The sequence below is a fragment of the Gopherus evgoodei genome, chromosome 2 (assembly GCF_007399415.2).
Source record: "Gopherus evgoodei ecotype Sinaloan lineage chromosome 2, rGopEvg1_v1.p, whole genome shotgun sequence".
Classification (NCBI taxonomy): Eukaryota; Metazoa; Chordata; order Testudines; family Testudinidae; genus Gopherus; species Gopherus evgoodei.
This window is the reverse complement of record NC_044323.1, coordinates 296356013-296382390: the sequence shown is the minus strand read 5'-3', so window position 1 is coordinate 296382390 and position 26378 is coordinate 296356013. Positions and strand designations below refer to the sequence as shown.

General features: G+C 58.3%; 1 protein-coding gene across 1 annotated transcript; it reads right to left on the bottom strand.

Annotated features, from left to right (window-relative positions):
• Nucleotides 1–1659: 1659 nt before the first annotated feature.
• On the bottom strand, nucleotides 1660–4326 carry SCRT1 (scratch family transcriptional repressor 1). Its single transcript, XM_030549623.1, has 2 exons — nucleotides 3658–4326; nucleotides 1660–2420 (listed from the first exon to the last, which is right to left on the bottom strand). The coding sequence occupies exons 1-2, from the start codon at nucleotides 3770–3772 to the stop codon at nucleotides 1702–1704; spliced, it is 834 nt and encodes a 277-aa protein (XP_030405483.1). The 5' UTR covers nucleotides 3773–4326; the 3' UTR covers nucleotides 1660–1701.
• Nucleotides 4327–26378: the final 22052 nt, after the last annotated feature.

The window sequence follows — 26378 nt, the reverse complement described above, 5'->3', positions numbered from 1 at the left end:
AAAAATGTAACTAAAATGCTTGCAGTTCCCCTGGTTAGCACCACAAGCCTATAATCCTAAAACTACAATGAAGTCAAAGGCAGGCAGTGCATACATTAGAAGAGAAGGAAGAATCGTCATATAGTCTATTACACTACATTGGCATAGTCCCTGATATTCGTTGCTATTAAGAATATTGGATTAAAATGTACCTGATTTCTCAGTAATACTATTTGTCTTAAAAATAACATGCATTACGTTAATTATTGCTCTATAAGTTCAGTATCGGACTCCTAAGGAGACATATTGCCCTCAAATATACTAGCTAAAGTTTGGCAAATAAAGAAATAACCAAGGAACTCAACCCAGTGATCAGAAAATTGGCATAGATTGAAAGAGTTTTTTGCATGCAAAAATTCAAAGTGTTAGAAAGGTGGCAACGAAAAATCGGTTCGTTCTTTCTTTTTTTCTTCAAAAAAGTGACGCAGACTTTGGCATAGCAAGGAGATATTGGCAACCAACGGAGAGGAGGTTGGAAGTAAACAACCGAGCAACTCAGTTCTGAACGCAAAATAAATCCGCTGAGGAGCTGCCCCAAAGAAACACAGGAATCAATAGGGGGCCCGAGTGTATATCTCGAGAGAGTAAAAAATCTGCGAAATAAACAGAACACCCCAACCCGGACACGTACGAAAATAGAAATAGACACTTAAAAAAACCCGTTGAAAATAACTCAACTGAAAGGTCCCATAGAGCCTCGCGCCCAGGGATTGTTCCGGATTGTTCCCTTGGAAGGCGACGCGTTGCGCTCGCTGACTGCGGAGCACGAGTTTCATTTGCGGTTGGTTGTTTCCTTCGCTTCAGGAAGGTTGGCCCTGCGGAAAGCCAGGCCGATGGAGCGACACCGGACGCCCTTGCGGCTGGGGCCCGGCAGGCAGAGTCAGTCCCAAAGGTCCGTGCGAGGAGCAGCCGGAGAGCGGAGTCAGTTCCCAGGGGAGGAGCGGGGGATCTCGGTTGCTGTGCTCTGTACTGGAGTTCGGGGGCGGAGAGATGGGGGGACTCCGAGGAGGGTCTGGACGAATTGGAGAGGGGCACCCCGGACTGCTTGGAGAGGTGGGAAGGGGGGACCCCACGAAGGATTGAAGAGGTGGGGAGGGGCTCCCAGAAAGTGGGAGGACGACCCCGCCAGGGACTGGAGAGGGGAGGGGCTCCCGGAGAGTGCTCGGAGGGGGCCCCGCCAGGGACGTGAGGGGGAGGGGCTCTTGCAGGGGGAGAGGACCCCGCCAAGGGGGGAGGGTTTCTTGGAGGGGAGGGGCCCTGCCAGGGACGGGGGGGGCTCTCGGAGGGGGCCCCGCCAGGGACGGGAGGGGGGCTCTTGGAGGGGGCCCGCAGGGACGGGAGGGGGCCCGCAGGGACGGGAGGGAAGGAGGGGAGGGACTCCCGGGGAGTGCTCGGAGATGGGGGAGGGGCCCCGCCAGGGACGGGAGGGGGGCTCTTGGAGGGGGCCCGCAGGGACGGGAGGGAAGGAGGGGAGGGACTCCCGGGGAGTGCTCGGAGAGGGGGGAGGGGCCCCGCCAGGGACTGGAGAGGGAGGGGTAGGGGCTCTCGGAGGGGGGGGGGCCGCCAGGGACCGGGGGGGAGCTCTCGGAGGGGGCCCCGCCAGGGACGGGGGGAGGGGATTTCGGAGAGGGGGGAGGGGGCCCCGCCAGGGGACGCCCCCGGTCACGGCTCGCTGGGGCTGAGCGGCTGGACGGCCCCCTTGAAGCAGGCCGACTCGTAGTGCTTGTTGAGATAGGACTTGAGGGCGAAGGTCTTGCTGCAGCGCTTGCACTTGAAATGCTTGAAGGCGGAGTGGGTCTGCATGTGGGCGCGCAGGTTGGAGCGGTCGGCGAAGGCCTTGCCGCAGTGCGCGCAGCCGAAGGGCTTCTCGCCCGTGTGCGAGCGCATGTGGCCCTGCAGCAGCCAGGGCCGGCTGAAGGCCTTGCCGCAGATGTCGCACTTGTGCTTGAGGTCGTGGGTGAGCAGGTGCATGGCCATGGCCGGCATGGACACGTAGACCTTGCCGCAGGTCGGGCACTTCTTGGCCATCTTGCTGTCCAGGCTGCGGTGCGTCTGCTTGTGCCGGCTGAGGTTGGAGGAGGTGGCGTAGGTCTTCCCGCACTCGCTGCACCGGTGCCGCTGCAGGCTGCGCGCCCCGCTCACCGCCTTGCGCCGCGACCGCCCGTCCGTGATGAAGAAGGCGTCCACCGCGTAGCCCTCGCTCACCGCCGCGTCGCCGTTGATGTAGCCGGCCGCGATCTCCGAGTGCGGGCTGTCGGGCTGGTCCGAGTCCGCCGCGCCATAGTCCCCGTGCGCCCCCGGGTAGATCGGCTCCGGCGAGGGCACCTTGATGGCGCTTTCGCCTTCATAGACCGCGGGGGTGATGTAGTCACTGATGTACCCTGCGGGGGAGGGGGACACGGAGAGGCTCGTTACATCGGGGGTGAGCCGGGGAGGGAAGCTGGGGCGCGCCCCGGTGAATAGATGCAACAAGCCGCCCTGCGAGGGGCCCCCCTCAGCTTGCCCGCGGCAGGGGAGCCGGCTCCGGGATGAAGTGCGGGGCGATGAACCAAGAGCCGGCTCGCCACTGTCATGCTAATGGCCCTGGCGTTTGATGAACCTCCCCCGCCAGCCACCCTCTTCATCATTCCCCGAGATTCCCGCTCGCTTGGCCGGCTGCTGGGCGCAGATAGGCGGAGTGCGGGGGGGGGGAGGCTGGGGAGATGCGGCAGCCGAGCGCTGCTCCTGCTCCTGCTAATTGGGGACTGCAACTCCGAGCGCTCATTAAGATTCCTCTGAATGCAACGCGAGGACACGACTGCGATGTGCCCCTCCCCCGCCCCCCGGAAAGCCCCACAGAGGTGACACCTTCCTCTCCGGGGAACACTCAAGGTCAGGTCTGCGGCTGAGCCTAGAGAGGGAGGCCCGGGGCATGACCTCTCCTTCCCCCCAAAGCCTTTCAGCCAGTTCCCTCCCGTTATGCAACACGCTGCAGACATGCTGCAGTCAGCACAAGCCAGGAGCCAGCGAAGTGAGCATCGCCCCTGGAAAGCAGCGCCTGGGCTTGGGGCAGCCTCTCTGAGCCGGGTCAGTCCGAAAGGAACTTTCCGCCCAGAGCTTTATCCACCTCGGGCACGAGTAACGGACCGGCGCCAGCCAGGGGGGCAGCCCGCGGCCCGGGGGCGCCTGGAGCTGCTAACAGTTGTCCTTGAACTTGGCTAGTGGCAGACAAAAGGGCCTTCCAAACAAAACCATTTCTGCAGCGGTGAATTCCGACCCCTCTCCCCTCCCCCAGCTGGGATTTTCCCCCCACCCCTGCACCGCTTCGGTGCCTTCTTGTTCTCCGGGGCTAATTTTAGTGCCGGGGAAGGAAGGACCAGAGCCATTGGGTTGCATTAAAATGTGCAGAGTCAACAGCCTCGGAGAGGCAGAGCCCTGCTCAATATGGCTCATCGCGGGCTACATTCCAGGGATGGAGGCGGGCGGCCCAGAGGAATGCGGCCCCGAGCGCAGCTCAAACCGCAACGCAGCCCCAGCGCAGGCCCCGACCGCCCCGCTCCCTAGCCAGCCCAGGCAGGGGTGTCACATCGCCCAGCCCCGGCCCGGCCCGGCCCGGCCCGGCTCGGCTCGGCTCTTTACCCTTGTCATGGAGCCGCGAGCTGAAGTCTGTTCGGGATCGGCCGTAGGAGCTCTCTAGATCCGCCGAAGAAAAATCATCGAGTTTGACCTTTTTGACCAGGAAGGATCTTGGCATGGTTTCTAGCCGCGGCCGAGGCGGAGGAGCGCGGCAGCTGGCCGGTTGCCGCTGGGTCAGCTATTGGGGGGAGGGGGGAGAGAAACGGATCCCAGCAAAAAATCTTTACAAAAACGCCCGTTAGAAAAAGGCTCCCGGCGCTATGGCTTTGTGGCTTGCTGGGTGGTTTTGCTGGCTCAGCGGTGCAGCCCCCAGCCCCGAACCCCGCTGCTGAGCTACCCAGTCCGCCTGCTGCGATCGGCCCTTGTTCCAGCCCCAGATCCAGCGGCTTTTGTGCAGCAGAGGAGGCGGCCGGCTGCCCAGGCCCGTCCTGTCGCCCTCCAGCGCGGTTCAAAAGCCCACCCTGAGGTCCAGGGGTCACCAGCCCGGAGCTGGCTCCTCAGACATCGCCCGCAAGTTCAGCACTGGACAGCTCCCGGCGCTCGGGAGCGGCTCCAAGCTTCGGTTCCCGGCTCCCCCTCCTGCGCCGTGCGCTGCAATGCTTATTGTTCTGCTCGGGGCCGGCCGTTGTTCCTTGTCAGCACTGGACAGCTCCCAGCCTCTGCCGCAGCCGCTGTGGAAGGTCCTGAATTTCTGAAGACTCTGATCAGCTGTTTGGATTTATAATGCAGCGATCAGGTGGTGGACGGAAATGGAAGCGCTTAATTTAATCCATCAAAAAAAAAATCTCCCGGGAACAGCAGTGAGACTAGATGATTTAGTGACGCTGTTGTGAGTCGCCTCCTGCCTGGGCTTTCTGCGAGTGAGATCAAAAGGGAGACAAGAAGAAGGGAGACAGGGTGCCCTGCTGAGGTCCAGAGGCTCAGGCCTGTCTTTGCCCCCCCGGCCCCCTCCCCGGGCACCCAGGCGGGTTCCCGAGGGGCAGCTCCGGGATCCTGGGGGCGGAGCGCCGCCCTGGCGCGGCCGGAGCTAATGAGAGGCTCTTTCTTTGATTTATCGGCGGGGGAATCAGCAGGACCTGTGGGCTCTGTGGTGCAAGAAAAAGCTACATGTTCACTTTTTAATGAGGAGAGTGCCAAGCTGGCGCGTCCTTTTGCTCCAGCTGGTTTGGGGAGGCAGTGCGGTGCAGTGGTTGGAGCAGAGGCTGGAGCAGGACTCCTGCGTTCTTTCCCAGCTCTGGGAGGGGAGTGGTGCCTAGTGGTTAGAGCAGAGGCTGGTCATCAGGACTCCTGACATTTACCCCCAGCTGTGCGAGAAAGTCTCGCCTAGCGGTTAGAACAAGGGGGATGTGAACCAAGACTCCTGGCTTCTGGTCCTGGCCCAGCTGTGTGAGAGTGGGCCCAATGCTTCATTTCTCTGGGCCTCCACTTCTCTAAAGGTGTGGATAAGCGACACCCCCACATCCATGCTGTGGGGTCCCATTAATTCCCGCTTGCAAAATCCTTGCAGATCTTCCATGGAAGCTGCCCAACCAGTGCGCAATGTGGGCAGCGTTATGAGTTTGTCCCAGCTTGCACTCCGGCCATTTCTATACAATTCCATTGATAGCGGGTTAAATCGGGGAGGGTCCGTCCGGTGGTTTTAATAGCTCAGTCCTTACTCGGCCAAGCCTCCCGTTGACTCACGGCCAGACCTCAGGAGGTGACCCGCTGTTAGTTCCCCTCTGAGCCCCGCCAGGGTGCTGGGAACGCGCAGTCCCTGCGCGCAGGAGGTTGCAGTCTCAAGGTTTGATCGATGGAAATAAATCAGAAGACAAGAGACCCTGGGATTTGAAATCCCTCCGCACCCCCACCGCAGGGGTCCAGATCCTGAGCACCTGCCACTCCCATTGGGGCCGAAACATCTGCCAGGGACAGGGTCCCTTCCGGGGGCTTTGCCTGGCCTGGAGTGGCCAGCGAATCACCGTTGGACTCTCCCCTCCCTCCCCCGGCAGGCCAGGAGCCGCCTCCTGCAGGGTATCAAGTTAACCCTCCAGGTTGCAGTTGAATCCCCGTGAATCTCTGTGTGATCCCTGCTGCTGCCCTGCCCTGAGTTCGAATGAGCAGCCGCGCTGCGAAGCCCAGGGCCTCGGGAGCCGGGCATTTGTGCGGATTTTCCACCCTCCCTCTTTACCCCCAGCAGATTGATGTGACTGCAACCAAGCTAACAATCCGCAGCCGCCTGAAGTTTACAAGTCACCCTCTTACATCACGTCCTCCGGGCCAATGGCGTTCGGCTCATGCTAATGAGGCGCGCAGGGGAGCAGAACCCCCCCCCCATTCCTTTAGGAGACATATGTCCCTAATTAACACACACCCGGGCACGGGCCTGCTCCTATTGTCCTACCCCGGGGCGGGCTCTTCAGCGACCCCCCAGCCTCTCTGCACCCCCATGGACTTCAGCAGAGGGGAGCGGTGTCCCCCCCGGGGGCCGGGACCTGCCGGTTTGTCACTCTCCATCCACACGCAAACGGTGCAGGGGGCACACAAAGATGTGTGCATCTGCCTGCACCTAGGCTTGGATGTGTGGGTCTGTGTCACACACACAAACGCACACGCACACACTCACAAACACACTGACACTCACGCACTCACACGCACTCTCACATCCACCCACCCACACTCACACATACACACACACTCTCACACACATGCACGCGCACACACGCTCACACGTGCGCGCGCACACTGTCTCTCACACACACATACATACACACTCTCTCTTTCACACACACATATGCGTGCACACACACTCACATACGCACGCACACACACTCACATACTCTCTCACACACACACACTCTTTCACACACACTCACATACACACACCCACACTCACACACGCTCACTCACATACACACGCTCACACACACATACATACACACACTCACACTGTCTCTCACATGCACACGCAGAAACACTCACACACTCACACTGTCTCTCTCACACACACTAACATGCACACACATTCATACACACACTCACACACACACACACTCACATATACACACTCACACACACTCTCTTTCACAGACACGCACACACTCTCTCATACACACTAACACACACTCTCTCACACACACTCACACACACTCTCTTTCACACTCACACTCACAATCTCTCTCACACACACTCACACACACATGCTCTCTCTCACACACTCACTCTCTCACTCTCACACACACTCACTCACATACACACTTACACACACATACTCTTTCTCACACACACTCTCGCACACACACTCACACACACACTCTTTCACACTCACTCTCACTCACACACGCACACACACGCACGCACACACTCACACACACGCACATACACACACACTCTCTCTCTCTCTCACACACACACACACACGAGTGCATGTGATTTGCAGGTGAGGAGAGGAAAATCTGACCCCAAACAACCCGGCGAGTGAAATCCGAACTCTTGCCTCGCTGGGAAGGTTCTTTCGCCAGACAGAAAACGGATCATTCTTTGCACCGGATTTTATTTCATCGGCGTTGAAGTTGGGCTCACATCTGACTTCTCTTGTCATGTACAAACCAGACCCCGGCCCAGAACCGGTTCCCTGCTCCACCCTGAGCCCGTTCCTGGGGTGTCACCGGAGCAGAACCCCCCTAAGGGGGGTGTTTCCGCAGCAGCTCCCTTGACGGCAGCTCCACTAAGGGGCTGCGGATCCCAGGCCCCTGTAACCCTGGCGCCTCCTGTGGCTCCTACCAGTGGGGTCAATCGTATCCCCGCTCCCCCTTGGCCAGCCGCCCGGCTGGGGGGCCCTCCGCGCCCCCCTTCTTCCGGGGGCTGCTGCCTGAAGGGTCTCGCGAGCGGGAAACTGAGTCCCGACTGAAGCGAGGCGCGCGGAGGGGGCGCACCGAGGTTCCTGGCCGGGGAGGACCGCTGCTTCCTGCAGCCGCCGGCTGGGCAATGCGAGCTGCGGCCGACACCGTGTCCCTGAGCTCCGCCGCAGCTGGCGCCAGCGCGGTCCGGTTCTCCCCAGGGCTCCAGCGGCTGCTCGGTTTGATCTGGTGACCGGACTACGAACTTGCTGCAAGAATGTCCCCCAGGCGCAGGGAACACCCCCCCCCCCCGAGACCGCTTTCCAAGGCTCCTAAGACCTCCCCAGCCTCCGGCGGGGCGGCGGCTGGGCCCGGGGCGCGGCATCTGGAGGGGAAGGAAGCCCACGCCCTGGAAAGCGTCCAGGGGAAAGGGGCTTAAAGCACCAGGGAGGGCTCAGCGAGCACCTGCTCTTCGACATATCAGCGCGGAACAGGCGGGCTGGGCGGGGGAGCCGCATTTACACTACAAACGTGCGCCGGGAAACACACGGGCGGGGCCCCGAGCCCCCGGTGCGACAACCCGGCTGAGAGCCACAACCCGGGGCACCCGAGCACAGGCGCACACCCCACACCAGGCACACCCAGGCAGAGCCATCCCGGATGACACACACACACCAGCCCCTGAGCCCCCCAGCTCCCCGGGCTGCCCCCCAGCCAGGGCCCCGAGTCCCCGCGCGTCTGCCCGGACGCAGCGCGGTGCAGAGCGGCCAGGGAGAGCGCCCAAGCGGGGCTCGGCGGCCCGTTAGGCAGGTAAGTACGGTAATTGAGCGCGGGCTGCTGCCGAGAAGTGCTGATCTCAGCGAAACGGGGAAGAAAGCTACAAGCTCCCTTCATTTGCATAATAACAGAGCACGAGGCAAAGCGGCACTGAAACGTCTTGTCTGCTGGTAAATCAAAGCGCTTCATTAGCATTTAATTCTCACTCTCGCGGGCTGGATGGGAAGGCGAGCGCTCCAGCGGCCCCGGAGACCCTCCCCAGGCATCCGTGCGAGCCACAGCCCGGGGCGGGACGGGACGGGACGGGACGGGGGGTCGGCCCTGCTCAGCCCAGTGTCAGTCTGTGCAGCCGGGCTGGGCCACACCCTCCCTCGCCCAGACCCGCCCCTGCCTCCAGCTCCTACCGGAGCTAGTGGCCAGAGTCCCGCCGGCCGGGCCGGGGCTTTGCCCAGAGCTTTGCAGGGGCAGGGGAGACAGGGGCCTCGGGGGACCTGGCTTCTGCTCCCGATCGTGCCACTGACCTCGGGCCCATCCCCGCCTCCTTGTATGGCCCTGCTTCCCCCCTCCCCCGCCGCCTTTGTCTGCTGAGCAGGGGAGCAGCGCCTGGCTCTGGGCAGGCCAGTTAGGCCTTTCTGGCGCCGCTCTAATGGTCCCTGGTGTTAGGGTGACCCCATGGCCCGAATTTATAGGGACTGTTGGGCCTTTTTTTATATAGGCTCCTATTACCCCCCACCCGGTCCCGATTTTTCACATGTGCTGTCTGGTCCCCCTCCCTGGTATAAATCAGGAGTGACTCCTTGCAGTCAGCCAGCCCCAGGCTGGTGTAAATGAGAGCAAGCCAGCCCCCCGCCCCCCCGCGCGAGTGGCTCTGGCCTGCCCCTCCCCCTGACACCACGGCTCCTCTCCCAGAGGGAGGTCTGAGTTAACTTCCTTTCTGTTCTAAGCACTTGATTTTGGCCTCATCCCGAGGAGCCCTTTCTCCGCCAGGGCACTTGTGCTTGAATATGTTATTAACCTTATTGTCAGGTCCTGCCGCCGAGCTCGAGCTGCATTACCATCCATGGCCCAAGGGCTTCTGCGACTCCAGTGCAGCTGGGACCAATTCACCCCAATCCCCCTCCCTCCCCTCCCCTCCCCAGCAGCTCAACCAGCAGCTCCAGAGAGGAGGGGATCAGAGACAGCGCCTTGGAAATCCTGGGGAGGGGGTCCCCTTTCTTCGGGCACTGGGACCCTGCAGCGCTTCCAGTGATGTGACAGCCAGAGCCCAGATACCGTGGTGAGGGGCCCTTAGAGCCGGAGTCCCACGTTATCGGCCAGCCGGCGTATTCCCGTTTTGCTTCCCCGAACAGGACCGAGGACCTCCCAGCAATGCCGCCTTATTCCAGTGACCAGGGCAGGGCAGTCCTTCCTTCTGGTCAAGGTCCGAGATTCTCGCTGGAGGTCCAGACTCCCGTGAAAATGGCAACAGTCGTGATCATAGAAAGTAAATAAAAAGACTCTGGGGTCCATTCAAAAGTGTCCGGGATCCAGATCTCGCCCCAGTCCACCTGCTGCCGACCCCCGCAGTCCCCTTTGGGCAGAGCAATTCAGCAAAGGCATTTAAACAAATGGTGCCAGAGCCAGGGGAGCTAACGTGATACAAGCAGAGGGGACAACAGAAATGAGCCAGGGCAAAGCCAAAGGCGTTTAGGACAAACTGCTGCACCCTGGCATTGACCCACCAAGGAGCTGGGCTGGATTTTGTGCAGAGCCCCAAACCCGCTGGCTTGTGTGCCAGCCTCTGTGTGTCTACAGTGCAGCTACCCGGCCCAGTGAGGTGAGATGGAGGGAGGGAGCCTGCTAAACAAATGAAGAAAGCAGGCTGTGGATTGAAGCAAAAGCTTTTGAAGTCTGGTCTCCTGATAAAAAGGCTGCACAAAATAATCAGTGTGTTAACTAAATGGGCTCCACTGAAGAAGAAGGAAGAGGAATGCCCCTTGGGGTATCGTTCTGCCTGCGATATTTTAATCATGGATTTTTATTCCAGGATCTTGCCGTGGTAAATGCAGTCAGAAAGCTGGGCTTCCTTGTGTCTCCCAGGCAGGTATTCAGCCCTAGATCCACCGAAATTTGGGATTCTGCTTCTGTTCCAGCAACAGATCTTTCCGGGGCATGTTGAAGCTCTCCTTGCTTTCTGAAGTCTACACCCTGAGCACAGGGACAGAAAGTGGCCCCCCGCACAGGCCCAATGGGCAGCACACGGAGCACGGCTCTGAAGTCAGCTCAGGCTGTCAGGAACACTCCGTTGTCTCCATGAGCTAGTCTGGTGGCCTGCCTGACACAAGTTTGTTGGGCCTTGCCCCATTTCTGAGGGTGGTGTGTCAACATCCCCAAACTCCCCCCCCCCATAGGTACAAAGGCCCCTATCCTGGAAACATGTACGCAAGTGAGTTGTGCCCTTGCCCTTAGGGGTACTACTCACAAAGGTAACGTTACTCATGTGTGTAAGTGTCTGCAGGGTCAGGGCCTACATGTTGTGTTCTGCAGAGAGGGCGGTTTGGACCGAGGAGACTGACCTTTGTGGTAGCAGGAGACCCCTGTAGGCAGTGGGAGGCAGCCTGGCAGGGTGGCGATGGCATTGTACCTGCTCTGGATTCACCCAGACGTTGCATCCTCTGGTGCCACCCAAGGCCAGTGTTCACAGATCTCAGAGCAGGCCGGGGACTAACCAGAGGGAATAAATATGTGGCCCAGGCTGCATTCAAAGTACGTCCCATCATCAGCTAATTAATCTTTAAAAGGAGACACAGAGAATTCCCCACCTCCTGCAAGACTAGAAGACCCCGCTGTTCCCATCAGGAAAACAAGAAGCCAGCCCTCAGCTGGGCTAACTGGTGTCACATCCTGGACGGTAGCAGAATGGCCCCCACTGGCTTTAACTGTTCACAGATCAGTAGGATAAGGGAACAAACCCTGACAGACCAATGCTCCCTGGGGAGCAGGTGCTGCGAGCTCATGCAGGGCCTGTCCCGACGGGTGGAGCACCCACAGCCCCTGGAGATTCAGTGGGTGCTGATGGTGCTCAGAGCTTCTGGAACTCAGGTCCCTGCAGCCTCGCCATGACGTATGTCTGCACTATGGCCGCCCAGCTACAGCAAAGCAGCTCTGGTGCCCCTGGGCGCCAGGTTTGTATAAGTTTTGGTGGTGCCCAGAATGGGTCCAAGCAGAGCTGTCCTGTCCATAGGAAGGAATGGGGCAACTGTCCCGGGCCCTGCGCTTCAGGAGGACACAGGGACCTGGGGGGTAGTGGGGGGCCTGGCGCCAGTAGCAGCAAGTGACCTGGCCTCAGCCTACCTCGTTCCCCTCCACCCACCGGATCCCAGTGTTGCTCGGGGGAGGGGGCAGAAGCCAGAAAGATGTGGGGGTAGGGACAAGGGCTTGGGGGAAGGGGTGACTGGGGGTGGGGAGGGGGAAAAGCAGAGGTGGGCTGGGGCCAGGTCGCTTGCTGCTGCCGGTGCCAGGCCCTCCACTAAGCCCCCACAGCTGCCCTGGACCCAGAGCCATCCTGTCCATAGGACAGACCAGGGCAACCACCTGTGCCCCATGCCTTCGGGGACCCCATGCTTCAGAGAGCAACCTGGCCCCAGCCCACCCCTGCTCTGCCCCCTCCCTGCCCCCATTCCACTTCTTCCCCCACACCCTGCCTCGTCTCTTTCCAGCTTCTGCCCCCTCCTCCGAGTGACCCCGGGAGCCAGTGGGATGGGGAGGGGGTGGAGACCCCCGTTAGCCCCTCAGGCCACCCTGGACCCCACATCCCCCTGAAGCACAGGGCCCCCAAAGCCCAAACATTGGTGGAGCCAGGCCCACATTCCTAAACAGTGATGGAGCACGGGGCCCATGGGCCCATGTAACTCGTCGCCCATCGGGAGTGTAGACACTTCCTACATTGACTGAAGAGTTTTCCCTTCAATGGAATCAGTCCACTTTTCCGAGAGGCGGGAGCTGGGTTGATGGAGGATTCTTCAGTTGCCCTAGATGGATCTGGCCCAGGAGTTAGGACAGCCAAGCCACAGCACTCCGGGTGCAAACCTTCCCCAGCCCTGAGAGACGTCGCTAGCTCCATCAAATCTTTAAGACCAGGCCTGGGAGCCCACAGTCCAGTGCCTTGCAGGCAGTCTTCACCACGCAGCAATGCGCAGTGTGAATTAGAAATAGGGGAAGTGGGCAGAGCAGCAGATCCTGCAAGCCCCTTTCTCCCCGAGCTATTGTGGGAGCCCTAGTCCCAGCACCGGCTGATGGAGAGCGGAGCTGCTTTTACCGGGAACACTGCAGTGCATACAGGGCAACAGGTTCCAGCCACCCCTGTGGCCCACTGCTCAGCCGGAGATGGAGTATTGCATGCTGGTAGCTGTAGTCTTTAGGGGACAGATTTTTGGAAGACTGTTGGCAACCAGGTCCTGGGAGCCATGCTCTTCTGTGACTCTGACCCTGTGGATGGCAGCTCCAGGCTAAAGACAGGGCTGTTCTTATTGCTGGGTGAATGGCGGAGATAGTTCCCAGGTGCATCGTCAGCTAGAAGCCGAGGTTTGATTGTCCAATCCCTGTCGGCATGAATTTTCCATGGATTTCCAGGAGAGCAGAGTTCTGCTCATACTGAGGGACGGAAAACACATTGTAGGGTCATAGCAGAGATTTACATGGAATTCATTGCAGGGGGCAGACTCAGCAAACTTCTGCTATTCCCCTCAGCAGACCAGGACCCTGGCTGCCATAAATCAGTGTCACTCTGCTGGAGACCAGCAGCTCTGCTGGTTATACCTGCTGACCGGCTCTGCCCCAGACAGAGCTGCTGCTTTGCTGCTGATGGCCACAGTTTCTTGCTAGCAGGAGCTGTACTGGTGGGGACCACAGTGGGGATGTGTCTCTGGGCAGAGTCTCTCCTCTCCATTCACAACAGCTATTGCAACGAACGTCGTCGGTCTGGGGGCACTCATCTCAGCGTGGCAGCTCTGAGCTCTCCATACGAGCCTCAGCATCAGCCAGGACTCCCTTCAGCAGCATCCGGAGTTTCCCTAAACAACAATCTTTCAGACGTAACACAGAATGTTCATTGTGTGTGCTGGTGACCTGCAAAGATAGCTACAAATGCAGCTCACACAACGAATCAACACAAAGGAGGGAGAGAAGGGTTGAAATGATCCCCTGGGAGACACATGCACACTGGGATGCACTGCAGACCCCACTCTGCAGAAAAAGAGTCAACTGGAGTCAGAGAGAAATGAATGCACTTGGCTGCACCTAATGGGTGAGTGAAGCCAACTTGGGGCAGAGCTGGGTGGCTGATTTAAGGAGGCATCTCAGCCCGGGGGATGGAAGTGACTGAGGAACTTCAGGGGAGGTGGAAAGGCCAGGGTGACCACAGACCTTCTCCTGAGAAGGTAGCACTGGCAAAAGACTAGGAAAGACAGTGAGGGCAGGAGCAGAGGAAGATCCTGTGGTGAGGCTTGATCAAAGGGCCAGACCCCAGGGCAGTACCCTGGGGGTGCAGCTTCTGGGAGAGAGAGGGACACAGAGAGCCTGGAGTGAATCAGATGGGAGCTGGGTCTCCAGGGAGAAAGCTCTGGGAGGTGTTGCTCTGTCCAAGGACTGGAAAGAACTCTGTTGAGCCCAGGAAGGGGTGACCAGTCTGGAGGAGCAAGCAAGGAAGGGGCTGGAGGAATGACAGGCTGAGGGAGGAAGTGGTCCAGGGAGGCAGAGAGGAGGCTGAGGGAGCAGACCTTAGCTGCCAGCTACAGGGTCCCTTAGCTGGGACCCGGAGCAGAGCGAAGGCCGAGATTCTCCTACCGGCCACCGAGAAAGGTGGGGTGAAAGCCCCCTGAGATGAGCAGCATGAGGGCCATTGAACCTGGGGTCGGGCTGCAGACGTGGCATAAGGTCTTCGGACTATTGTTCCATGGGACACTCAGACAGGGTGAGACTGAACATGACCTGGCCGGTGGGTTGAGTCCTGAAGACAAAGCGGACCACGGCTGTGGAGGCAGCCTGCCACACCCTGCCTTGCCATGAAGAGGGGCATCACTCTTCTGCTCCAGCACAGCCATTGCTGTGTCAGTGGCTGGGCGAATGGGGAGGGGTACCAGGAAAATGGAAATTAAAACTGGCCTTATAATAGCAAATATCACAAGGGCTCTAACTCCTCCTTCTTCAGAGATAGACCAGACCCTTGTCTGTCTCATTGTTCTCTTCCAGTGCCAGGGGTCTGAGAGAAGTCTCTGAGGCTGGCGTGGCGCTAAGCAGTGCCTCAGTAGATCTCCCATAGAGGGTGCCTGCTCAAGGAACCCGGGCACTGCCAGTCGGGATCAGAACCCAGGTCCAACTAGACCAGTGTCCTGCACCAGCCCCAGAGGAAGGTTCAAGAACTCTGAAGTGGGCAGTCATGGGATCACCTGTCCCATCCTCTCCCTTCACAATATCTGCAGCACTAACAGGGGTCTGGAGTGAGTGATGGGAAAGGGATGGTGCAAAACCAGGCAACTGCGCAGTGCCTGGGGACAATCAGGGACCGAGCTGTTGGACATCTGGGCCTTTCATTGCATAGCCAGGGGTCAGTCAACTGCGGGCGCAGGCTGGCCTAGGAATAAGCCAGGACTCACTCTCCCAGCATATGCTGGGCCTGGTATTTCCTGAGCAGGTAGAACTGGATGTGGCCATCAGCTGAGCCATGTTCTAAGCAGAGGGAATCTTGGCAGCAGGGGATCTGCTCCAGGTATCCTGCGGAAGCTGCTGGCTTGACAGCCCTGCAGACTAAAGACCTGTTTATTCACAGGTCAATGGCAGGGGGAGTTTTTCCCACACTGGCCCTCAGATGTGGCCTGGAGGGGTCCCCGTAGGTGGCTGGAAAGTCTCATTCAGTCTCCACGGCCTGTTTGGTCCTTTGCCTTTCTTCAGCAAAGGTGTTGATAGGAGCCCACTGCATGGTGGTGGCTTTGGTGGTGCAGTCACTTGCCCACCAGGGACTGGATCGACATCTGCCCCTAACAACCCCACACTGCACATGGCAATGCCGGCTGGTCTCTAGGAGCCGGGCTGGCTCAGAGCTGCTCTCTCTAGAGGTGCATGCATACCCTGAACTTCTCTCCAGAGCCCCAGCGGCAGTGAATCAGAGCCGTGTTTCCGTCAGCATCAGGTATTCGCCCAAACCGTGCGCAGGAAGGGAAGGAATGAGAGGCTAAATCAGCGCCCCAGAGTTCTCACAATGTCATGAGCCACTCCACGGTGTACTGCCTCCTTCGACCTCTTCTAGCCTCTCCAGAGCATGGCAGGGCTGCCTGTGCGCCCCATGAAGGACAAGGTGCTACAGTGCCTGTTAGCCAGCAGAGGCCCAAAGTGCCTTGCAGATGTTTTACACTGGGATCACATCATCGGCAGCTGACATGCAGCCACTTCTGGGTGGGGCGTTAAGAGGAATCAGAGATAACTGGTCTCTAACCACAGCTGCAGGGGAGCAGGCAGGAAGACAGAAAGAAACCTCCTGAATTGGAATGTGGCTCTGACAGTGGAGTTGACAACCCCTGTCTTGGCGGGGAAAGCCCCCGAAGGATCTCTAGTGGTTATCAGTGGTCGACACTTCAATTTCTCATTTTTCTCTGAGGGATGGTGCCGCTGGCAGCCCCACAGTGGGGCTAGCACTGACTCCAGGGCAGAGCCCTCCACTGGGTCACTCACATGACTCCTGGAAGGAAAAATGTGCATTGTTCTGCTCAGGCTTCCAAAACTCTTCCAACCATTTCACTGAGAAGCTTTTGCATCTGCGGGCTTGGGTGCAGGGCTGTGGAATTTGGCCTTGCTATCAGGGAGGTGCTTTTCGCCACCCCCCAGAAAATCTGCCCAAATCTGGCCATGTTATAAGCTTTGGAAAAATCAGTTTGAACAGACTCGGTGGAGCTGAGTTAAAGGTTAGCAGCTAAATTCTCCACAGCCTCAGCTCTGTCTGCAGTGAGCACAGGCTGTCCCGCTCCCTTCACAGCTCCTGCCCGCACCCACGGAGCAGGCTCCAGCCCAGGATGGAGGGGCTGAGCGTGTCCCTTGCAGCTCACTGTGTCAGAACGGAGAGTAGGGGGCTGTCTCTGCTGTGCTCACTGCCTCACCTGCAGGGGTGCAGGCAGGGGGGGTGATGGAATAGCATGGCTGGAATGTGGTGGGGGCACGAACTGGGACAAGAGCCAGTGATGAGGAAGACTGGGATGGGTACAGGCCATGAGAAGCAGTGTCTGTAACCACTAGGAAACACTTCCACTGCTCCCCAGAGCCTGGAATGGAACCAGGTGCTCTGAGTCTCACCTTTCCTCTGCTGTCTGCCAATAGTTGTGAAGCCCACTGGCAAAGTGTGGCTCGTTCCTCCTGCAGTGCTGAGCCACATAAAGGATGACAACCTACTACTGCTGTCAATTACTCCATTAGCAGGTCTGGATGGTGGATCTAAAGGGTCCAGCCCTGCTGATCACCCATGTGGGTATCAATACGATGCTACGTGGTGGAATTTGTGTGGGTTTTGTTTGTTTGTCTTGGGCGGGTTTTTTTCGAGCACTCACAAATGAAGAAATGCTGGTTGCTCGTGCAGCTGCATGATGTGAATTGTACCTCGCAGACTTGACTGTCCATGGGACCCTGCCCCATTCAGCGCACAGGCGGGCAGGAGAAAGGGAGGATGGGACTCATCTACCACCCTGGGTTCAGATCGCTGCTCTGCTGTGCGCTTGTGTGACCTGGGACACGGAGTCTCTCTGTGCCTCCAGATGTAACATGGCACTGCAGTTCAATCGTATTTCAGTACATTAACGCTTGGGGGGTGCCCAGATACTCCAGAGATGGGGCTATTTCAGTGCACAAGCGAAAGAGCTAAGCTGCTTCTGCTGTGCGGGGAAGGAGGCTGGTGTCTGGGGGGGCCCTGCCTCATCCATTGCAGCCATTGGGAGGTGCATATTGAACAAGGCAGAGGGGGAAAGGGAGTCCCACACCAGAGGCAGTTAAATGCAGCTGTGGAGAACTGGATTCTGCCTCTGTCACGGAGCTGGTGTGTGGTGCATGTAGCTGGGCTTGGTCCTGCTTTGAGCAGGGGGTGAGACTGGAGATCTCCTGAGGGCCCTTCCAGCCCTGAGGTTCTCTGAGCCTATGGTTCTGTGACTCCAGTGTTCCCAGCTGTGGCACTGGCAACCTGACTGCTGGCACTTCCTCACTCCGGAGTGCTTGGCTTTGCTCTTCCGCGGTACTTTTCGGCTGTAATTCTGTATCCACCTGGATCTCTCTTGTCAGTTGCTTGAAGCAGGACTCAGGGCCCAAAGGAGGCCAGCAACAAGCAGGAGCTGAATCTGGGCTCAACAGGGGCATCGACACTTCTGCAGTGTGATGAAATTCGTACGGCAGGGCAGGCCCCTCCTGCTGGAAACAACAGTGGCCCTGGCGCCCCGTGACAGCGCCACGTCCTGCTTTAGTGACTCAGGCCAAGTTTCCCGTCCCCTGCATTATTTTATGGAGCCATAATGCAGCATCCCGGGTCTGCACCAGCTCTGCTTGGGCGCTGGGGCCTGACCCCCCCACCCCCGCGCTGGGCTAGTGCTGGGTTACACAGACACACACCGTTCATCAGGGGCACTCCCTGCTGCCCCAGTGCTGGGGCTGGTCCCGTCTGGGGTCAGATTGTCAGTTGCTGGAGCTGGTATTACAGCTCTGTGAAGGAGCTCCTGTCCCTTGGGACTAGGCTGAGACCCCCCCCAACACCCCTCCATTTGGGCTGGCCCGTGACCATCCCCCATTGTCAGCATCCAGCTAAGAGCAGGATGTGTAGCCAGGCCCGCCAGGTGCCCTGTCCCCTCCCCTCCCTCAGTTTGGTGCATTTGCCAATCCCTCCCCCTCGGAGCGGCTCCTTTTCTTTCTTTAAATGGCTCACCTCCCTCAGCTGCTGATTTCCAGCAGCTTTGCCTGGGGGTGTATGAAGTGGGGTGCTGGACCTGACCGATGGCTGTCCTGAGCCATGGCCTGCAGCTGACACCCTCCTGGCTCTGCTTTCCTCTCTCGCAGCCTCACGTGGCTGTTTCCAAAGTGGGAATTCTTCGTAACATTTAATGAAGCCTATGTGTGCCTCAGTTTCCCCTGTCCTTGCATTGCTACTTCATGGGAGAAAGGGTTCAGTCTCCTCTTGGGGCAGAAGAGGAGACATGGGGTGTGTGCGGTAACAGACTGCCTGAAGAGATTCCTCTGAGCCCAGCACTGAGCCTGGGGATCCTTGAGACAAGGCACATTTGTGGGGAGGAAACCAAAGGCATCTACCACCGGCTGCACCCAGAGCTCCCTCGTGTCCTGTGCCCTCCCACAAACCCCAGGGCGAACAAAGATCTGTGACCCAGGGGCTCTTCCTGTTGGCCAGGCACTGGCTGGATAAGGGGCCGATTGTGCCACCCCTTGCCCTGGCTCCTTGTTTTGTCACGGCCCTGAGGCAGGGAGGTGCCCCAGGCACTGGCCTGCGTCAGGCAGTGGAGTTCTCCAGTCTGGCAGCATTTTAGGCCCAGGTGCAAGCAATACAAAGGGCAGGTCACAGGGATCCTGGCCGCCACGGGCCTTCTCGTCTCCTGCGGGGAAGTTGCCTGGGTAGCAAAGCCCAGCCCAGCCCACGGGGAGGAAGATGAGTGCACCCACCCAGCTGTGCCAGGGCCCCAGGTTATATTTTAGTGCCTTGGCAAGGACTGCTGGGGACACAAAGGAGCTGACCCAGCCTTTTTTAGGGCCACTGACCCATAGATGGGGGTGATCGCAGTCCTGCACCTGTGGCAAGGCAGCAGGAGGGGCTGCCTCCCATCTCCCACCCTCACTGCCTCTCCTGTAGCCCCCACAGCACTCAGCAGCCTGAGTGCCCTCTGCGGTGCTCAATACAGGGCTGGGGCGGGGCTTGCCCTGGGAATGCCCTGGCTGGGGCTAGGAGTATTGGTACACAACAGCTAGTGCCACAGCCACGTGGCACCCCAGGAATACAAGCTGCCTCGGTGATCTTCCACCAACACTTTACTCCCAGGCTGGGCCTCCTTCCTGACCCTGCTGCCCTCGTCCATCCAGTATGACGGAGCTGGGACAATGCATTATTGCCTGCCTACCCGGCTCACCACCTAGCCCCCGACCCCAGTCCCATGGCTCTCTTGAGGAGCCCTGGCTGGAGAGCACCTGAGATGAACTGGGAATTTTTTGTAATATTTTTATGAAGCCTACGCATGCCTCACTTTCCCCTCCGTGCTGCATTGTTGCCCAGTGACTGAAAGGGGACTGCTGGCTCTCAGGACAGGCTCAGACGCAGGGGTGGATGGGGTCCAGATGTCTGAGCTCTTAGATCCCATATCCATGGAGCTCTTGAGAAGACAATGGCAGATGGACAACTACCAACCACGGACTCAAAGAGATATAGTTCGCGCCCCCCTCCCCAACAGGGGAAGCGGCCATTAAAGGCTGGCTCTGGGAAGTATGCAGGGGGACCCACACTGGGGGGTCTGATGAAGGAGATCAGACAGAGGGACAGGCAGAATTTGAACATGGGGGCTACTACAGCTTGGCTGGGCTCTGCCTACTCAGAATGGACTGGGCTTTAGCCTTCATTTCTCTGGGCTAACCAGGATCTTCCTGTGCCATGTGCCAGCCCGTGAACAAACCCCTCTGTATTGACAATGCTGGCTGAGAGGCCCGGAAGATGCTGGTGGAGGAGATGCACAGGTCTCCCTCAGGATCTGTCTCCATGGGACTTGCCGAATGGAGCTCACCATGGGAAGCAGGGGGCTGCAGGCCCAGAGGTCCAGTCTAGGGAGGCGGTGAAGCTGCATGGCTTATCCTAGAGCAGGAGTGAGCACCCCCCCCTCGTGGGTCTGGTATGGTGGAGGGTGTGATGGGTTGGATCACAGAACCCCCCTTGGGAGCTGCCACCTGATGTGCCAAGACCACCTCTGCCCCTGCCTTCCTGCCCCGCCAGCTTAGGACTTCTGTGCCTTGCCTGGTTTGAGCCAGACTCGCTATCCCGCTGCAAACCCAGCCCCAGGTCTGAACCAGGTCCCCTAACAGCTGCAGGCTCACCTGAAAGCAGCTCACAGAAGCGTTCTTGTCTTTAGCACTCAGATGCCCAACTCCCAACAGGAACTAAACCCACATAAATCCGTTTTACCCTGTATAAAGCTTATGCAGGGTAAACGCATGAATTTTTCACCCTCTATAACACTGATAGTAAGATATGCATGGCTGTTTAACCCCCCCCCCGGAGGTATTCATACTCTGAGTTAATTAATAAGTATAAGTGATTTTATTAAATACAGACAGTAGGATTTAAGTGGTTCCAAGTAGTAACAGACAGAACAAAGTAAATCACCAAGCAAAATAAAATCAAACACACAAATCTATGTCTAATCAAACTCAATACAGATAATCTCACCCTCCGAGATGCTTCAGTAAGTTTTTCCTCAGACTGGACCCCTTCCAGGCCTGGGCACAATTCCTTCCCCTGGTACAGCTCTTGTCCCAGCTCAGACGGTAGCTAGGGGATTCCTCATGATGGCTCCTCTCTGCCTTTGGTCTGTTCCACCCCTGTATATATCTTTTGCATAAGGCGGAGATCCTTTGTCCCTCTCTGGGTTCTCACCCCCCCTTCTCAATGGAAAGACTCTGGGTTAAAGATTCACATATCACTGCAAGACTTCATTGCCCACTTACCAGCACACACGTCTACAGGGAGACTTACAGGTACAACACACCCACCTGCAGACAACTGTCCCGGTTAATGGGAGTCATCAAGATTCCAAAGCACCATTAATGGCCCACACTTTGCCTAATTACAATAGGCCCTCAGAGTTATAGTTCATATTTCTAGTTTTAGATACAAGAGTGGCACATTTGTACAAACAGGATGACCACACTCAGTAGATTATAAGCTTTGTAATGATACCTTACAAGAGACCTTTTGCATGAAGCATATTCCAGTTACATTACATTCACTCATTAGCATATTTTTATAAACTCATATAGACTGCAATGTCCCAGAGGGGTCCTCCCAGAGACTGCTGCAAAGCTGGGGCACAGCACCACTCCTGTGGCTCTGTGACAGGTGGTGGCAGTGGTGGGGTGCTGAATTCACAAGAAGTATTTTACAATGTGACGTGCAGCAGTAAAGCGAAGGGAGTAAAAGGAAACAGCAAGAACATGGCGTGTAACCGCCTCCCCGAGAAGAACATCACAAACCTGCGCAGGGAGACGGGGCTACCCCTTGGGAAGCTGAACAAAGTGCAGCTGATTGCACAGCTGGAGAAGGATGATCAGGCCAAGAAGCAGGTTCCAGACCTCAGCGGGCTCCAGGAGGGCCCGAGTGTGACAGAGGCAGCAGCAGGGTGTCCTCCAGACCCAGTTCCGTGCCCAGCATGGGATTGTCACAACCTGGTTCCCTATGGATAGATTTGAAGGGGTGGAAGCTGGAGCCAAGAGCAAAGCAGCTAGTGGATTGCAAGAAGCCGTGAAAGCGGGAGCTGGAAGCGCAGAGGGGCAAGAGGACCCACTGTGGGGTAAGTGGGGAAAGACCCTGGGAGGCCCATTCTGCAGAGAGCCCAGATACCAAATTGTTGCCCCAGTTTAGGGGGAGGGGCTATAGAGCCCTACGGCTCTGCCTGTGAGAAGGCTTGTGATCTGAACCAGGCTGACCCTGCGGACTGGCTCCGCTGTCTCACCCTCTTCCTCGGTCTCAAAGCCCTGAAGGCGCCTGGCCAGATGGACGAAGTGGAGACTGGGGAACATGAACAGATCAAACAGGCTGTGCTGCTTACATTTCAATTGACACCTGAGGGTCACTGGAAAACGTGTCGGGGTGTGCAAAAGTCCCAGGGTGTGACCTGCATGGAAGCCACCACCCTGATGGGAGAGTCTCTCTGCAAAGGCAGTAGGGGAGTGAGCAGGGGTCACCACGCTGGAGGATTTGTATCCTGGCTGGATTGGAACAACTCTGAGATCTGTCTCCATGAGTTTCAAATGTGGCTAGTGGGCAGGCAGCCTAAGGAGCAGTGCAGTGCAGGCTGGTTGGCAGATGAGTTTGTGGACAGTAGGTCCAGGTATGAAAAGTGGGACTGGCCCAAGCATGGCTCCTGGGAAAGGGACTTGGGTAAACCCAAACCAGGGTCATAGAATCAGCGAATCTCAGGGTTGGAAGGGACCTCAGGAGGTATCTAGTCCAACTCCCTGCTCAAAGCAGGGCTAATCCCAACTAAATCATCCCAGCCAGGGCTTTGTCAAGCCTGACCTTAAAAACCTCTAAGGAAGGAGATTCCACCACCTCCCTACGGAACCCATTCCAGTGCTTCACCACCCTCCTAGGGAAATAGTGTTTCCTAATATCCAACATAGACCTCCCCCACTGCAACTTGAGACCATTGCTTCTTGTTCTCTCATCTGGTACCACTGAGAACAGTCTAGATCCATCCTCTTTGGAACCCCCTTTCAGGTAGTTGAAAGCAGCTATCAAATCCCCCCTCATTCTTCTCTTCTGCAGACTAAACAATCCCAGTTCCCTCAGCCTCTCCTCAAAAGTCATGTGCTCCAGCCCCCTAATCATTTTTGTTGCCCTCCACTGGACGCTTTCCAATTTTTCCACATCCTTCTTGTAGTGCGGGGCCCAAAACTGGACACAGTACTCCAGATGGGGCCTCACCAATGCCAAATACAGGAGAATGACCGTGTCCCTCGATCTGCTGGCAATGCCCCTACTTATACAGCCCAAAATGCCATTAGCCTTCTTGGCAACAAGGGCACACTGTTGACTCATATCCAGCTTCTCATCCACTGTAACCCCTAGGTCCTTTTCTGCAGAACTGCTGCCTAGCCACTCGGTCCCTAGTCTGCAGCAGTGAATGGGATTCTTCCGTCCTAAGTGCAGGACTCTGCACTTGTCCATGTTGAACCTCATCAGGTTTCTTTTGGCCCAGTCCTTTAATTTGTCTAGGTCCCTCTGTATCCTATCTCTACCCTCCAGCGTATCTACCACTCCTCCCAGTTTAGTGTCATCTGCAAACTTGCTGAGGGTGCAGTCCACGCCATCCTCCAGATCGTTAATGAAGATATTGAACAAAACCGGTCCCAGGACCGACCCTTGGGGAACTCCACTTGATACCGGCTGGTAGGTCATGGCTGATCTGGGGAGATCTCCTCCAAGGGACCTCAGAGACCTAAGACGTAGTAGCGGTAGGAAAACAGGGCATAGGTGGGTAAAGTGGCCAAGGCTAGATGAAATAAGGCTTGCTTGGGGCAGAGAGGCTGTGACATCCTCTATTCAACTAGGAAGGCAGCCCGTAGCTCAGGTTGCGAGAGTGAACGGTGTGACTGATGTTTCGGAGGGAAGCAGCCACACAGCCAGCTCTGTGGGACACAAGGGTGGTGATGGACGGGTTCCCACACCAGCTCCCCCACCACACATCCTGTTGGAGTCTCCTGGGCCATGGTGAGGTCTTTACACCGAGAGCCCGAAGCACAGGCCACCTGGGGAGGGGGCTCTGTCCTGGGGGGAGGGCAGCAGGTTGGTCCCAACAGGGGGAATGGGCTCCTGGCATATGCACAGCCCTGGGGTTAAGACACAGCTCTGGAGGGAGCCTGCCAATACGGGAGAGCACTCTGCACCGCTGCCACACTGGCCCCAGGCCACCAGAGCCCCAGAGACAGGGTTGGGTGAAGACCAAATGCCAAGGGGTCACTCCAGGCTGCAAGCAAGGCGGCTGGCACATGGAGGCCGGCGGGGTCACCCATGCCCTCCTCGCTTCCTGGCAGGAGGGGAAGGAGCCTAGGCAGGGGCCGGACCCCAGCCCCATTTCAAACCCAAAGGTTTGGGGCTGGCAGAGGGCTGCATGAAAACCCCTCCTGTGCCCCTGCTTGTGCCAGCAACCAGACCAGACCTGCGGGAGGATGTGAAACTGCTCTGGAAACCGGGACCCAAACCCAGCTCCAAACTCCCGCTGGCCGCATGCCTGGCAGGGCCAGCTCTGGCCAGGAGCGAAGCAGCGACTGCAGCTGCAGGCCAGGACCGGGGGGAGGCGCATTTGCTGGGTGTTCTCCAGAGGGGGCCCGGAGAAGCAAGAGGCAGTGGGTGGCATGGCGGGGACGGGGGCTCCCGGCCTCAGGCTTTGTTCTCGCGCCGGGAAGGGGGCTGCCAGTGGGGGCGGCAGACAAGGATCAGCCGCACCATTTGCATAATGCAGCCGCAGCCTCGGCTTTACCCTCCCAAACTTTCCCAGAGAATTAGGTTCCCACACTGCAGGGCCGAGATAAAGGGGGTCCGGCCCCTCAGCCAATTGGCTGGGCTGCCTGCCGCTCCCCGCACCCCCAGGGGACTGGTTATGACAAATAAGATTAATGTTCCCTCCATCACCTCGGCCTGGCCGGATAAAGGGAGCAGCCACGGGGTGATGCGTGAGAGAGGCTGGGTGCTGGGCGGGACTCAAGTGCACACGTGTATGTGTGAGCCCCTCCGTGCGCACGGTGCACACCCAGCGTGAGACGTGTGCACGCACTGCATGCATGTTCACCAGGAGGGTGTGCCGCGGGCAGGTAGCCAACGAACGTCGTGTGCGCACAGGTGCATGGACCAGCACTGTATGGGCCAAAGTCAGGCCTGGCAGAAGCTGGGATTTCAGAGGCAGTGCCCCGGCCCAGGGTTGGCCCCACGTCATGGCAGGATCTGGGGGGAGGGGGTGAATACGTGTGTGTGCATTACACACACCCGGCCCACAGATTTTCAAGGAGGTGCATGCCCAAGTGTGTGTATTTTGCACCCACGCAGGTGTGTAAACGCCAGACATGCACAGTGCTGGAGATTCAAGGCCTGTGTGTACATGCAGTGTGTGTGATCACACTGCAGGCAGCAACATCTATACCATGTGTAAATGGACACACATGCTCCACATGTGCTCTGCCAACAACCCTCAATCTGGACCCACAGCCCCCTGCTATCCCAGCCCTGGGCTCCAGCCCCCGCCAACACCCCTCAGTCCTGACCCACAACCCTCTGCTTCATCCCACAGCTCTGCCACTGCCCCTCACTCCCGACCCACAGCCCCCTGCTAGCCCAGCCCTGGGCTCCCGCCCCCGCCAACACCCCTCAGTCCTGACCCACAACCCTCCACTTCATCCCACAGCTCTGCCACTGCCCCTCACTCCCGACCCACAGCCCCCTGCTAGCCCAGCCCTGGGCTCCCGCCCCCGCCAACACCCCTCAGTCCTGACCCACAACCCTCCACTTCATCCCACAGCTCTGCCACTGCCCCTCACTCCCGACCCACAGCCCCCTGCTAGCCCAGCCCTGGGCTCCCCATGCACACAGCTCTACTGATCCGTCTCAGCCACAACCTGCTGCTCCCACAGCTCTGCCACTGCCCCTCACTCCCGACCCACAGCCCCCTGCTAGCCCAGCCCTGGGCTCCCGCCCCCGCCAACACCCCTCAGTCCTGACCCATAACCCTCCACTTCATCCCACAGCTCTGCCACTGCCCCTCACTCCCGACCCACAGCCCCCTGCTAGCCCAGCCCTGGGCTCCCGCCCCTGCCAACACCCCTCAGTCCTGACCCACAACCCTCTGCTTCATCCCACAGCTCTGCCATTGCCCCTCACTCCCGATCCACAGCCCCCTGCTAGCCCAGCCCTGGGCTCCCCATGCACACAGCTCTACTGATCCGTCTCAGCCACAACCTGCTGCTCCCACAGCCCCTCGCCCTTCACGCAGCTTAGCCTGCGCCCCTCCTTCTGACTCGGGCAGCGTCCTTTTCCTCCTTGGGGCCGTCCTTCAGCCCCATCTCCAGCCTCACTCAGTTCCTCACCCTGGGCCCAACCCCAGCAATCTTGCTCTGGCCTGCAGACGTGACCAGCCAGTTCCACCAGCTCTCACCTCTGCAGGTCAGGGTGCTCGCTGGCACTTCCAGGAAAGGGGCCAGGCTGGACTCAGCGGGCTCCAGGTGCTCGAGGGGCCTGGGCTTTGATGGTCTCGAACTCTTCCAGTGCCGTATTGGGGGTGGGGGAGGGGCGTGCCAATGGGCACCAGGGGAATCAAACAAATTAGCATTTTGATGAGAGAGGCGCAGAGCCCAATCGGGGACAGTTCCAGG

Excerpts from the sequence above, each read along its gene's own strand:
- SCRT1 (XM_030549623.1), bottom strand. The coding sequence starts at position 3,772 with ATGCCAAGATCCTTCCTGGTCAAAAAGGTCAAACTCGATGATTTTTCT. Across the intron at positions 2,421-3,657 it reads CTCGCGGCTCCATGACAAGG|GGTACATCAGTGACTACATC; the intron begins GTAAAGAGCCGA and ends CCTCCCCCGCAG.